Genomic DNA, 14,726 nt, shown 5'->3' with positions numbered 1-14,726 from the left:
GGGGGGGGGTTCAGGTCTGTGACTGATCCACCTGCAACGACAAACATCACACACACGTTTATCAGCTGCAGCAGATTTAAAACTGGGTGGATGGAAGTTCAATTACTTTCCAAAACTTAAAAAAATTACATTTTATTTTTATTATTAAGACACCCAGCAAAAATGATTAGTTAGTCATCTCAAAAAACAAAATAATAATAATAATAAAATAGAATAGGTTATATCTTGGGTTGTAGGGCAGCAGATTTGAGTAAATCATGAAGCACAAAGGTTTAAATGTAAAAGAAATTGTTTTCTCAAGAAGATGATGATGATAAATATGTTGTTATCACAACAACAACAAAAAACAATATTCTGAGAAAACAAGGTAATAAAGTTTTGACGACAGGATAAATAAATATAAAATAAAAATACTTGCATCAACAGCCATTATCAGCTTCCACATAGAAGTGCCATCATTACAATCAATATTTAGTGTTGCTTAGGAACTGTGAAAACAATGCATCACTATTGGAAAGATTAAGTGAAAAGCCACGCCCACTACCATTCATTTCATCCATAATTTTATTTAATTTGATCTTATTTTAAAACTGTATTTATCAAGGGCAGGTTTGCTAAGAATGAACATCCTGCTCTTTTCTCACATTGTTCCCTAAACAATCTATAAAACTGAGTTTCCAGTTGAACTGTATGTACGCTGCATTGACTTACATTAATTCCCAGGAGACTTGCTGTTAATCGCTAAATGTCTCACCCCAACCATCACCCCTGAAACCCTGACCTTAAGTCTTAACCCCTAAAACTTAATGGTTCACAACGTGTGGGGGGGGGGGGAGTCTCCGTGATCCAGCTGCATGAACAGAATCGTCCCCGCAATCTGACAAACAGAAGAACCCACTTAAAGACTGATGTTTACATAATGTTTAAGTTGAATACTTCTATATTGTTTTTTCAGCTCGTCTGCTCTCTTCCCAGCGGCTCCCGGACCAATCAGTCTTATCAAACAGCAGTGAAGAAGTCAAACTATTTATAACCTGACGGAGAGTTGAGGAATTCACGGAGCGACAGAGGCTGCCCTCTGATGACAGCAGGCTCTCGGCAGACGGGGGCTAATGGCTTTTGGAGGCTGAATTATGTCTGTGATGCTTCCACTCAAGCAAAACAAAATTCCTTCAAACCCTAATATAGATCAGTCAGTGACGGACTCACAGGAAGTCTTACCCTTTTTAAGGCCCTGATGCTGCTTCCGCGAATCGCCGCCATCAGGTCGTCACGGCTCGACCTCTGCGGCGGCGGCAGGTGGGCCGGTTCCTCTCGTTTCTTCTGCAGCGACGGTTTCAAGCCGTTCTTCAGGTCTTTGAGAATGTCAGCGCTCTCCTTCTCGTTGGCGCCGTTCTTCAGCTTCTTTGACCTCGGTTTCCTCTGGTTCGACTGACCCTTCGTGCTGTTTGAGCTTTCGTGCTGTTTGACCATTTCGGCGATCTTCCTCGTGGGCGGGTCATGGGATGGAGGAGGAGGAGGAGGAGGAGGATTTCTGTTCTGCTTTTCAACAGTCTTAGAAGATTGCGGCGGCTTTTTTGAAGGTCTTTTTTCTGCAGTTGAAGCAGAAACTTGTCCCGACACCTCTGGAGGACTCTGTTCCTTCTTCTGTTGAAGCCTCCTCTGTCGCTGTTGGTCCTGGTTGCGTGTCAGGATGCCGGTCGCCGTCATCCTGGGGCCCGGGAGGTCGAACTGGTAGCCGAGCTTGAGCAGAGTGGTGTTCTCCCTCAGCAGCTGGACCATCTCCATCTCCACCTTACCCCCGCAGATGTGCCTCTGGTTGTGGAAGCGAAGCTCCACCAGCGTCCTGTTGTGCTGCAGCGCCGCCAGCAGAGCCAGGATGCCTTGACCCGACACGAAGTTGGACTCGATGTTCAGGTTTCTGATGGAGCAGTTTTCACGGAGCATCTTGGAGATGGCAAAGGCGACCCGGTCATCGGCGTGGGTGTTAGCGAGACTGAACATGTGCACGTGAGTGTTTGTGCACAGGGCCTCGGCAAAACGAAGCAAGGTCTCCTGGGAGATGTCTTCGATGTTGTTGAGGTTGACTTCGTTCATGGCGGGATCGTCACCCAGAATCTGCTCCAGAGCTGTGTCGATGATGATGGGGTTGCCGCTCGCTCGGTCAGAGGTCGTGTTCAGGTTTTGGTCTGTGGTTTCAGTCCTCCTCAGTTCACTCCTCGAGCCTTTTGAGACGCCGTTCCTCTGGGGACATTTACTCCTGATCGGCGCTTCCTTTTTACACTCGTCTTTCTTTTCTGCCTCGTTTACCTTTGCGTCGTTTTTCCCAGAAACACTCTGCGCTTTCTTCTCCTTATTTGAAACCTTCTTCCTGTCACTGCCCAGAGTCTTGCCGGTGTTGCTGCCGCTCGCTGACACTCGTTCCTCCCTGCTCTTATCTGGCCGCCCTTCCTGCAGACGATAACAGGACAGAAAATGAGGTCGAACCCTGACATTCTGCAGCCCCAGGGCTTTTAATTAAGAACCCTCTCCAGCGCTGGCAGCCGCTCATTAAAGCTGGCATTTCTCAGACAGGCTATATTTTTAGACTGTTTTTTCCAGTGACACGTTTAAATAAAATGGACACACGTGACACTTTCTACATCATTATACATAATAAAGTTTCATTCTCTCGTTGGACTCAAAGTAAAAAGCTTCATATCAAAACCACACACAACATGGGAGGAAATATCCCGATTTTTAGTCCATCGTATGGGTCACGTTCTTGGATCCTACATTTCTCAAAATGCAATTGGACCTTGACTGCTTGGTTAAAAAAAACATGTCTCTTTTACACCTCCAGTTTGTGAGGAACTCTTAACCCTGACAGGATCACTATGCTCATTATCCTCTGGAGTCTTCAGCAGATATATATATATATATATATATATATATATATATATATATATATATATATACACACAACTGTTGTTACAAGCGGAGTAGTGCTAATGTGATGAGTCAACTGATCTTAAAGTGGAAAATTGTTGGAGTGGTCCTTTAATCCTAAACTGAAACTGAATCTTTTTTCTGATTTTAATTTTAAAGAATAAGTTGTGAGGGTGTTGATGCGGAGTCTTACTTTGACAGCGTGAGACAGTTTAGTCGCGTCACTCAGATCTATTCATTCTGCATGTTGTCTTTATTACAGTCTATCTGCTGTTTGCTGCTGGTCATGTTCTGCACAGTTTGATTTACTGGAGCTTGTTTGAAGAAAACCAGAACTGAACCTGACGGTAAATGAGCTGTGAACCAAAACTACAAAATAAAAAAAGCTAAAAAGCTTCATACAACTTCAGGGTTGTTAATAATTCCACCCATTTCAGATTACATGTTGCTGTTTAATTGTTAATGTGAAACTTAATAGTGCAGCTTTAATCATTCTTGTCACTTGAAGTTAACAGAATTTCTGACCATAGGTTTTCTTTAATGCGACTTTAACTATTTAGTTTTTTAATTTTCTCTTGAAACCCGTTTACAGAGACTTGAAACTTGCTACTGTAAAAAGATAATCAATCACAGTCAATATTTGATCAAGTGTTATTCTGTCAAAGTTAATTATCGTGTGCTGATGCAGAGACAAGCAGAAAAAAACTCTCTTTGCTGCTGTAACATCCATGAACTGGATGTTACAGCAGCAGAGAAGCTTAACAGAGAAGACAACAACAACAACAACAACAACAACAAATCATCAACAAAAACATGGATGTTGTAAAAAGATCATTTTGTTTTAGTCTTTTCTTGCATTAAAAATGTTGCACATCAGCAGCTAACTGTAAAATCATCATGAGAGGCACCAAAAAGTTTCCTAAAACTCCACTCAAATGTATTTCCTCAAGACGATAACAAAAAACTGAAAATCATTCATCAAAAAAACTGATGGATGATTTCACAGATTTTCAGCAGAGATGTTGTGATTAATTGTCTCTTGGTAATTAAAAAAAACTCAGGTACTGATTTTTGTTCTTACCTGTACAACGTTGGACTCCACCTTCTCGTCCTCCTGCAGCTTCTTGTTCTCCTCCTCCCAGTACTTCAGCAGAGCGTCCCTGTCAAAGTTCCCCGTCGGGGTTTTGGCGGTCTGGTCTTTCTGCCTCAGGCCGATGGGGACGTTGTTGTCGGGGTCGAGGTCGGCCAGCTCTCTCTCCAGCTCCTGGAGCTCCTCTGAGGACAGCGTGGCCAACAGCTCGTCTTCGTCCACCTCCTCGTACTTCTTCAGCTCCCTGCCGTACCCCAAGGTACTCATGGTTCAGTGCTGGTTTCCGGACTCCCCAAAACGCTTTTAAATCTCTAACTTCAACTCTTTTTCTTTGCACTTTTACTCCTCGGATACTTGATTAAATCTTCCTTAAGTTGTTCTCTCTCTCCTGCTTTGCTTCACTGGCTTGTCCTCCATCAGATTCCCTCAGATCAGGGATGCTGTGGGTGTCTGGTGACTCCTTGTTCATCTACTGTGTCCCAGCTGCCAGAGGATCCTGACGGGGAGAAGGGGGAGGGCCGCCATGCCTGTGATGGTCCTGTCTTTTTTTAGGGTGTTGGGTGTTGGTGGTGTGGTGGGGGGGGGGGGGGGGGGGTCAATGAGATAGGCTTACTGCAGGAATGTGAGCCCTCTGAGTGGCCTGCACTGAGAGCTCATCAGCGACTCGTGCCTCGAAAGAAAAGAAGGGAACAAAACTCTGCTGGGAGACATTGGAGATGAAGCACAGCGGCGTTATGTAACGTGTCAGGACACAGAAACACGCCGTGGTTGTGGTGTTGTCGGGGAAACACTTGTTCCCCCCCGAGGATGATGGGATTATGTACAGTGCAGCTCCGGCTGGCAGCGGGGGAGGACTGATGGTGGACGCTGATGTTTACACCAGAACACAACAACATCAAGTCAGGACAGACTGACCTGTAAGACTGTAGAATAAAAACCTGCAACTTTCTCATGGACATTTTCATCTCCAGAGTTTCTCATGTCAAGTTCAAAACTGAATGTCATGTCAAACAAGAAAGATTAACTACAGCGATAAAAGAAACTCTCCCGGTGCCAATCAGATAAAAGCAGTAACTGCTCTGGAGCTTCTAATCATCGTCTTCATCAGCAGTGGCTGGTTTGTTGTGTGGTTGCCAAGACAACCATCAACATGCATCCGTCCCTGAGCGTGTTTAACAAGCTGTATCATGTTACATGTCTCATCCTAAATATGCTGTAAATTTGACCTTTGACCTGGATTACTGCTGATGAGCATCAGTCATCCAGCTGCAGAACAAAGGACCAAAGTGGTGATTGCTGCGTGTTTTAACCACAGACTGTCAATAAAGATGGAAGTAGCCTCCGCTCAGAGGAGCTGCTTTACCGTCGCCATCTTGGCAGTTTCTGATTCCGAACCTAACTCTCGGTTAATCGGAAAATGGATAAAGAGGTGGAGCAGAGACTTTAATACATGCCATTTTGTGGCAAGCATACACTCACCCACCTGTCACTCAAAGCAGCCACGCCCTCAATTATGTGGAACTTTAAGGCAGAGCCAATCAGAAGAGAGGAGGCTCTGAGCCTCTCTTCTGACTGTTGTCTGAGTGATCCAATAAAAATACAGCAGATTTCAGGTAAAAACACTCAGAGAAACCAAATCCTGCAAGGTTTGGATGGTGGGGCCAGGTGGGCGGGGCTTGGTGACTGCTTTGTTGTGACATCACAAAGTTACAGAAGTCCTGACGGCTGGTTTTAAGGCTCAGTTTCTGAATACAGGCTGTGTGCATTTCTCTGTGGACTGAGGCTTTGATACTTTCACAGTATTAATATAGAAGTTAGAGCTGATCTATAATCACACTACACATGGACACAGACCTTTTTACTATATGGGACCTTTAAGATACAAATTTGTACCATTGACCAGCTGCAAACCCTCTCGCCAGTGTTTACCTTTGAGGGAACAGAGAGTCCAAAATGGAGGGAGCTCTCTTATAAGCTGTGTGGTACCATGGACAGTTTATACTGTAATAAACTGTTCCATAAAAGAGACAACTGCACATCTTGTGTAAATAAACTTGAATAAACAGTGTTAGCTTGTTGTCTGGCTTGTTACTCAACCAGCGAGGCCTGCAGTCAGTCAGTACTACACCAAGTTTCCAGCACCTCTTTCTTTGCAACGATGCACAGATGAATCTTGCTGTGTGACTTTCAGAGTCTAAACAGGAGCTTAAGTTGGGAGCAACTTGAAAGCTCAGACCTCCACTATGGAAGCAGGTATTAAAGCCGACAACAAGGGCGTAGATGGTCGTTATCTCTCCGCTCTGGTGCTTTTTATTGGCAGGATTGTATCATGTGTGATGTGCATCGCTGCCCTCTTCTGTTCATCTCTTTATTTAAAGTTACTTTCTACGTATTGTGGGTTATTCCTGATGCCAGCAGCGGTGCTGTCAGCATCTATTTATAAGAACGTGTTCTCATTTTGCAGCTAACTTTATCCGACATGCTGATATGAGCGTGTTCTTCGTGGACTTCATCAGAGAATACCAGCTGCTGCCAGACGTAAATAATAAAGTGATCTGCCATTGTTGGTGCTGCGTGTTGTCATGCAGCTGTTCCTATTAATCTGGGTTACTGCAGGTGAGAACCAGAGAGAGTCCACCTCAGAGACAAACGCTGTGTTTCAGGAGAGCTGAACTTCACCTTGAGTGTGTCTGTGTTGTTTTAAAATTAATCATCCTAAAGATAACACTGCTTGTTAAAGGGCCTTTAATTAACGGCGCTTGCAATTATGATGCGACAGCTGGTGGAGGTGTAGATGTCGAGCACCAGATAGTGATAGTGTCAGTTGAACATATTTATATTTTTATAATAAGGAAACTGAAAGAAGCTGAAGATAAAGTCTGATTCAGTGTCAATGATTTAACAAAAGAGAGAGATGACACCTGAGATGTGTAACGTACTCCTGGTTTTATTGTCTCCCTTTAATCTGTAGGTGCTCTGCTTTGTTTTAACACATTAACACACCTGCTGCGGTTGCGGCCGCCTCAGATCTGACCCGATTTCCAGCTGGATGTGTAAACAGTCTTGGAGGTCGTTCAAAACAATGTGACCTCCCTCTGTTATCAGGTTCGCAGGTGACCTGCCAGAATGCAGAGCCGTGTTGTTGTTGTAGTTATTTCTGCAGGTCAGGAGGTTAAATTTAGAGTCTGTCATCAGGAGGACGCGGGTCACACTTTCTCTGCGTGTTCGCTGTCTCTCTGTGTTGTGTTGTGAAAATGAGCAGCTGCAGTTCCCCCAGCGGCCACTAGATGGGGAGAACAGACTCAACTTCTCATGAGAAAGGCAGCAACTTGATTCAGACTGACATTCCCATATATCGAATGGATTGCCATGAAATGTGGAGCGGACATTCTTGTTCCTCAGAGGATGAATTCCAGTGACTCTGATGATTCTCTGATATTTTTCTCTAGTGCCACCAGCAGGTCAAAGTTTAAACTTATTCAGTGAAATATCTCCACATCTAAAACATGAACAGGCACGACATCTGGTGCTGACGTTCATGGGTCCCACTAAACATATTGTAATTACATAAAACACAGAACAAACATATTTACAACTGTTAGAAATGTGAGAGTAGAAACTTATTCTTAATACTGATAACGTCATAAATTCTCAGACATTAGTGAGGACATGACTTTGGCTTTTATTTTATTTCTAATTTCTCCTGTTTTACTCGTATATTTTCAAAAGAAACTTCCCAGTTTTCTTTATCTTGGTAAATTCAGCATAACAATAATAATAATAATAATACTTCCTGCAGATGTTTCACGTTAAAAGTCTACCAGGAACTGGATGGATTATGCCCTTTAGCCACTGAAAGGCTTTTAATGTGAAACATCTTTGCAGAAAGTGAGTTTTACTGACAGTAAATCAAAAGTGCTCGAAAATAAAATGGCAAAGTAGCGGAGACTGGAATTAATTACTGTTGAGTAGTTCTTCAGACGTGAGCGTTATTTCAATTTCGGCTTTTATTTGAGAATTTACAGTATATACATTTCCTGCTTTGGGTCATGTAATGGTCTGAACTTCACCTGGTCTGGTAGATTTCCTGAGTCACCTGACGCAGTGATGAAGTGACAATTATCAATGACTAACTGCAGATATTTTCTGGTTATTTTGTGCAACAGTCGGGACAATGATAATCTTAGTTAATGCCCCTTTGAAACAATGTTAAACAAAAATCATTTACAGTCATACAGTACGAATCAGGGCTTGTATTTATCAAACTGCTTGGACGTAATTCAATGATGAAAAGTAAAAATTCAAAGATGATTGCGGTGCAGAAACAGAGGCGAACACACTTTCATGTTTTCATGTGACACATTAGCTGAAGCAATAAGTACTAAAATTAATGTTTGAATTAACAAACTAATTAATGAACATTTGACACAGTGTTACTCCACTTTTTTCCCCACATAATTTTTTTTTTCTGTAAATATATTATATTTTTGCTACTTTCACATATTAATAATTAAATACAAAGGATTTCATGCAAATATAATATCTATTTACTTAACATACTTTTTTTTTCTATGACATACAGTATATACTGCATACTAATTGTCATGAGAAAGTGTTTTAGAGGTTAGTACATAAATTATCAACACAACCTAACAACAACATGATGTCCTGACTCCTCGAACGTCACTGCCACTGAAACTTTACGAACAGAAAACAAAATGTCTTTAATACTGTTTTGTTGTAGTTGTTGGAGTGTAGAAATGTGTGTTATTGCTCACACTTTTTCTTAAGTGTATCTTTTAAAAGTTTGATAAATACAGGCCCCGTTACATAAACCACAAAAGTAAAAAAAATCAAAGTTGCTAATGTTTAAGACGCAGTTGATCGGAGGGAACCCGTCCCCTCAGTCCTCCCTGCAGATGATTTTGGAGTACAGGTCGTTGTCTTTGAACAGCAGGTAGTCCTTCAGCCTGTTGGGCAGGTGGACGGACATGAGGCCGCTGCAGCTCAGGTGTTTCCGGATCACCACTCTGCTCAGGTGAGCCAGAGAGCGAGGGTTGCCTGGAACCACAGAGAACAGTGGTTTGTACCAAAGTGACACCAAGCATGTCTCCATGTTATTAACCACAGAGCGAACTCACGTGTGGTCCTGTGGATGTGAGGCCACTCTTTGTGTTTCTCCAGGATCTTGGTCAGTTTGCCACAGAGAGACACCTGACCAACGTACTCCAGGAGGATCGGCACGACTCGGCCCACCAGGTTCACCATCCAGGAGACGCTGACGAAGTCACAAAACTGGACAACAGAGGAGATTCGTGTGACACAGACAGGTAGCTAACACCTTTACGTTGAACTTCCACACTCAAATTACTGTTAAATTATTGTAGCTGTAATGAACTGCAGCCTCTAGCGGTCACCAGCTGGACTTTGGACTTGATTATCATTCATTCATATATTTTCATCATATATCTGCTTATTATTTTAAAATGCAAAATCACAATTTCCCAGATCTGAAAGTGTTTTTACATATCATGCTTTGTCTGACGAACAATTCAAAGATATTTAAAAAGACAAAGGAAAGTTGCAAATCCTCGTTTTTAAGAAGCTGGAACCAACAAAATGTTGTTTATTTTTGTTTGATAAATGACTCAAAATACTTGTAGATCTTCTGCCGCCAAAACCAATGTCAAACAACATCCACCAGGCTTAAGAGAAAAAAAATGAAAATCATAGTGAACAATCTGGATCTGTGCCAAAATGTAATCGGTTCGTCGTTGGCCCACGACCCGTCCCCCTCCTTCAATACTTTTTGCGTAATCCTTCTGACAAATCAACAAACAAACCAGGTTTCATGCTGTGAAACTTACTAATTACTTCTTTGGTAAGAAAAGAACTCACAGTGACTTTGTCCTCCTGATGCTGTGAGTATTCAGACTCGCTCAGCTCGTCCCAGTCGTCGTCATGGTCACAACAGAAACACTTTTCGGCATTGTAGCCGTTGTTGAGCAGCAGCCTCATCATCACCTCGTCCTTCAGGCAGTACTGCAGCGCTGTGGGAAACACTGTGTCGTTCACCACCGTGAAGTAACAGTTCACATCTGCTCTGGCCGCCAGCAGCAGCTTCACGATCTCGTAGCGTCCTGACCGAACCGCCACCAGGAGGCAGCACAGCGGGTCCAGGTCGGGTTTGGCTCCCGCCTTCAGCAGTATCTCGGTACAGGTCGCGTCCCCATTGGAGACAGCGAAGTACAGCGGGCTTCTCCTCATGTCTCCGTAGTTGTCAGAGATGTGAGGGGCTAACAGCGCGTTCACGTCGAAGCCTTTCTGCAGCAGGAGCTCCAGGCAGTGAGCGTGGCCCCCGTCAGCAGCTGAGTGGACGGGGCTGTGGCCGGACAGCCTCAGAGCCCGCCGAGTGGTGATCGGGATCAAGATCCTCAACGCTCTGATGGAGAAAAAGATTATTCTAGAAAAAGTGCAAAACATCTGAAACTAATGTACATGAAAACTGGAGAGCCTGAACATTTCACAAAATATTACCTTCCTTGGAGGCGAGGCTATAGATCACTCTCTGAACGGACAGATTCACTCCCAAAGTACTGATAAAAACGATTTGTTTGACTATCAATGGGATTGATAGCAAAATAAAAAAGGTATTGCCCTCCACTTCTGTCTGTCCAACAACACTTTCCAGACAAAAAGTTTCCAGAACTATGGAACCCAGGGATTTAAACTCAGGGACTCACCTGGGATCTGAAATCTGAGGAACCCTAAAGGTTGCTTTGTTCTTCCTGTGGCTTGATGTTTGAGTTGGATGTGTTAAATAAGGAGACTGAAACCTCCAGAACACCACAGTGTGTTAGATGGTTATTTGTTTCTACCTTATTAAGTAACGTTTCAGCAAGTAAAGCCTCGTTGTGTTGTTCATTCCCGAGTTTTTCGGCCCCTCTTCTTCGAACTAGTCCCAAAGCCGACAACAAGCCACCGTGTTAACGGGTGTGTAACGTTGACGTACTCACAGGTAGTGTCCTTCGTACGCCGCTCGGTGGATGGGCAGCTGGGAGCTCAGGTTGTGGATGTTGGGGTTTGCTCCGTGCTGCAGCAGGATGTTGACACAGTCTGGATTCCCTGAACCCGCGGCATCATACAGGACGCTGTCGCCATTCGGCGCCTGAGCGTTTACGTCAGCACCTTCATGTGAAAGCAGAATAATTTGTAAATAAATTGGACCTTTCATCCGTTGCTTAAGTTGCTGTGTTATCTTAAATAAAGTTGGAGAAAGGCTGCAGAAGAAATCTTTCGCTAAATCCGAAAGAAATGACCAACTCAGATGAACCATGAAGGATGTGATGCCAAGATCATGGCACATTCAAGACCTGATGGCCAGAAATGTCCTGATATTAAATCATAATCAATTATTTTGATAAGTGACCTCATGATTTGATCCATTGATAGCATAAAGATAGTGATTAGTGCAGCTTTAAACATAGCTGGTTTAATTAATAGTGTGTTTTCAACCCAGAACAATGGCACAATAAAAGAGATGTGAAATGGAAGGGTTGTGTGGTATTAGTGGTTCACCGTGTTTAATGAGGAGCTCCAGGACTTCAGCGTGGCTATATTCTGCAGCAATGCCCAGAGGAGTCACTCCGTGCTGGTCAGTCTCCAAAACCTGACCTCCGTTCTGCAGCAGGAGCTCCACGACGTGGACGCATCCGGCCCTGGAGGCCTCGTGCATGGCCGTCCACTTCTTCAGGCACACCTGCTCCACCCGAGCTCCTCCAGCTATCAGACAGGAAGCCGTCTGAAGAGATCCGGCTCTGACCGCTGCAGGGAGGACACGAGAGGAGGAGGGACTGACGGTGAGGACGGACAAAACTTGTCTCGGGGCATCGCTACATGTCAGACGGCGTCCTGACCTAAAAGCAGAGGAGACTCGTTCTTGCTGTTGGTGGTGTGAGGAGAAGCTCCGTGGTCCAGCAGCATCTTCACATTTTCCACCAAACTGGCTTTCACTGCTAAAGTCAGGAAGGTCTCACCCTCCAGAGTCTTTTCCTCCAGAGTCAAACGGAAAGACGCTGAAACACAAGTTACACTTTATTTCACTGAATTCAGCTCGAAAATCAACTTCTGCAGCAGCACATACTGACTCATGGGATCATCTGCTAACACCAGCTGTTTAAAGCCTGATGGAAGAAGCTGAACAAACATCATACACTGTATTAACTGTTCTGCATTCATCCTCTCATTTGGAGCATCCTGTTGACTGGAAGACAAAACAGCAAAAACACAAAAATAAGATAAAAACAGAATCATCTTTATTAAAATTGTAAAAATTCCAGATTTAATACTTCAAATATCAAATATTTTCACATTTTTAGTATGAATTGATTGTAATGAATTAAATTAGAATCATTTATGTTATAATTTAAGACATTATCAGTGTTAAAAATGTAATATTTCATACATATATTGTCTTATATCTGTAAAAGTGAAGTGATATAAAAAGATCTTTGTACAGCAGCTTATATATTTAACGAATCTTTAAAAATAAATGTTAATGTAGTGTATATTGGATTTTGATAATTAATTAAAAAAAGCAACAACAAACCGGTAAGAATCTCATTGTGCTGCCATCTAGTTTAATCATGTGAAGTAAAAGTTTGGACCTCTTACCCACCGTACAGCACCGTCTCCAGGACCGAGGCCAGAGGTTGCACCGCCGCCCTGTGCAGAGGATACCGGCCTCGCTCATCCACCGCACTGAAGGCTGCTGGGAAATCACAGAGCTCCTGCAGCGCCAACATGTCGCCTGCAGAGACAGTTTCAGGTCAGGAGTTTATCCTGTTTCTGAAAAGTAGGACCACATTTCCCATCAGCCACGGCGCCTCCTGAACTTTGTGTGTTCAGGGATGAATCCCGTTAACAGAGCACCAGCAGCAGTTTGATTTAAAGTCACCAGTGAAGATCAGCACCTTCTTCCTGTTTTGTGCCCAAACTTGGACTCAGATATGTTTGTGTTGTGTAAGTGTCTCCGCCGGTCTCATTACCTGAGCACAGAGAAGCATCATCTCTCACAAAGTGACAGATATTAATGAATATCTTTGAATATCTTTGCAGTTGTGATGTAAAAAAAAACAACTGTATGTGACCTTCACCTCGTTCAATGGCGTCCACAAGCTTCAGAGCTTCACTCCTAAACATACAAACGAGAAGATGAAGGTACATTTTTAGAAAAAACGCATCATGTGATCAAGGTTTTGAGGATGTGGACGGTGACGCTGGTTCATGCTCGTACCTCCCTGATCCCGACAGGTGTTCCCTCTGACACGACTCCTGAATGATCATCTGAACGTCGCAGTCCAGGAGCTCGTCTTCATCCAGGTCGTCGGCTGCATCCATCCCTCTGACGTCACACAGGTGCAGTCACACAAAGCCACGACTTCAGTTCAGCAACAGCACAAGTCATAACATTAACTTCTGCTAAAAATAACCCTGATCTTTATACTCAAACTAAAAGAAATAATCTGTTACCTGCTAAATTAACAGTTAAGAGACATGTTTGTCTGTAGATGCAAAGGTTCTGTGTTGATCTTGGTTCCACTGTTATAAAGTTTTACTTAAGTAAAAGTACAAAATGTTATATGTTATAATGAAAATGTTACTTGAGTAAAAATAGTATAGTCAGGAAAATCTACTTAAAGTACTAAAAGGTTCCCAACGCAGACAAGTGTCCTCTTTGACTATTATAATATTATATATTAAATCATTAGATTGTTATTACTCATGTGTTAATGTGGAAGCAGCATTTTAATGTTGCAGCTTTATTGAAAGTAATTTTAACTACTCTATATTGGACTACAACTAATGATATTAATGTTTTCATTATGGATATCTTAATAAAACGAGATCAATCTATTTTCACTATAAATCCATCCATAAGTAACACGATGACAGAATCTGAAACTATTTTACATGAATTTCCCTGAGAGGATAGATAAAGTCTGTCAATCTGTTTTGTTCATGGGTTTCAAACACTCTGTAATAAAACATCTGAAAGCAAAACTCCTATCAGACGGGGTCCGTGGTCTAATCTGTGTCGGTTTAGGGGAACGTCCTTGACTTGAAGTTTGAGAACCTCTGGTTTTATCTATAGCTAAGTTTAGTAACTGCAGCTTTTATCCAGGTGTAGTTGGGTGGAAGTATTAAGTATTTCCCTCTGAAATGTTGTGAAGAAATAGAATAGAAAGTAGCAGAAAATGGAAAATGCTCAAGTAAAGTACAAATACCTCAGACTTGTACTTCAGTGCTGCAGTGAACGAATTCTCCACCACTGACTGTTGGGAACGTTAACATTTAGGAATGAAGTGGGTCAGCAGCTGTCAGAGTAAACCGAGAGGCCGACACTAAAACCACCTCCTTTCTCTTTCCTGAGCTCAAACTTTTTTCTTTTTTTGTTTTGTTATCAGCTCTACTTTCAGGACACTTTGACCCCTGACCTCGTTACTGTCGATCAGATATAACACGGGCAGCAGCTACACAGTCTTTGACTTTTAACATCACTCTGTTGAGGAGAATCTGAAAAATACACCTGTAACGTTATAAAGCCTAAATTTCATTTTTCTCACCTGGTAAATGTTGAATTCGCAGGACGAAGCAGCAGCAGCAGCAGCTCAGTGTTTGTGTCGTGGCTCAGCTGCCCCCCCCCCCC

At 42.9% G+C, this 14,726-nt stretch overlaps 2 protein-coding genes across 4 annotated transcripts; both read right to left on the bottom strand.

The window, feature by feature from the left end:
- On the bottom strand, positions 1–4,555 carry lmod2a (leiomodin 2 (cardiac) a). Its single transcript, XM_023419937.2, has 3 exons — positions 4,010–4,555; positions 1,222–2,451; positions 1–31 (listed from the first exon to the last, which is right to left on the bottom strand). Exons 1-3 carry the CDS (start codon positions 4,283–4,285, stop codon positions 11–13), a joined length of 1,527 nt encoding a protein of 508 aa, XP_023275705.1. The 5' UTR covers positions 4,286–4,555; the 3' UTR covers positions 1–10.
- A 3,452-nt stretch (positions 4,556–8,007) lies between these two features.
- asb15a (ankyrin repeat and SOCS box containing 15a) lies at positions 8,008–14,715 on the bottom strand. 3 transcript variants are annotated; one of them, XM_023419912.2, is made up of 10 exons: positions 14,644–14,715; positions 13,314–13,457; positions 13,174–13,211; positions 12,696–12,827; positions 11,935–12,093; positions 11,597–11,842; positions 11,035–11,206; positions 9,917–10,460; positions 9,160–9,313; positions 8,008–9,079 (listed from the first exon to the last, which is right to left on the bottom strand). In XM_023419912.2, exons 2-10 carry the CDS (start codon positions 13,415–13,417, stop codon positions 8,922–8,924), a joined length of 1,707 nt encoding a protein of 568 aa, XP_023275680.1. In that variant the 5' UTR covers positions 13,418–13,457; positions 14,644–14,715; the 3' UTR covers positions 8,008–8,921. The 3 variants fall into 3 exon arrangements, with proteins under 3 accessions (XP_023275680.1, XP_023275681.1, XP_023275683.1); XM_023419913.2 differs by having other exon boundaries at positions 13,314–13,421; positions 14,644–14,710; XM_023419915.2 differs by lacking the exons at positions 13,314–13,457; positions 14,644–14,715 and having other exon boundaries at positions 12,692–12,827.
- Positions 14,716–14,726: the final 11 nt, after the last annotated feature.

Source organism: Seriola lalandi, unplaced genomic scaffold, assembly GCF_002814215.2.
Source record: "Seriola lalandi dorsalis isolate HSWRI2012SDOR001 ecotype SW California unplaced genomic scaffold, Sedor1 jcf7180002054614, whole genome shotgun sequence".
Taxonomy (NCBI): domain Eukaryota; kingdom Metazoa; phylum Chordata; class Actinopteri; order Carangiformes; family Carangidae; genus Seriola; species Seriola lalandi.
Note: the sequence above shows the minus strand (reverse complement) of the source record. Positions and strands in the feature narration are given on the sequence as shown.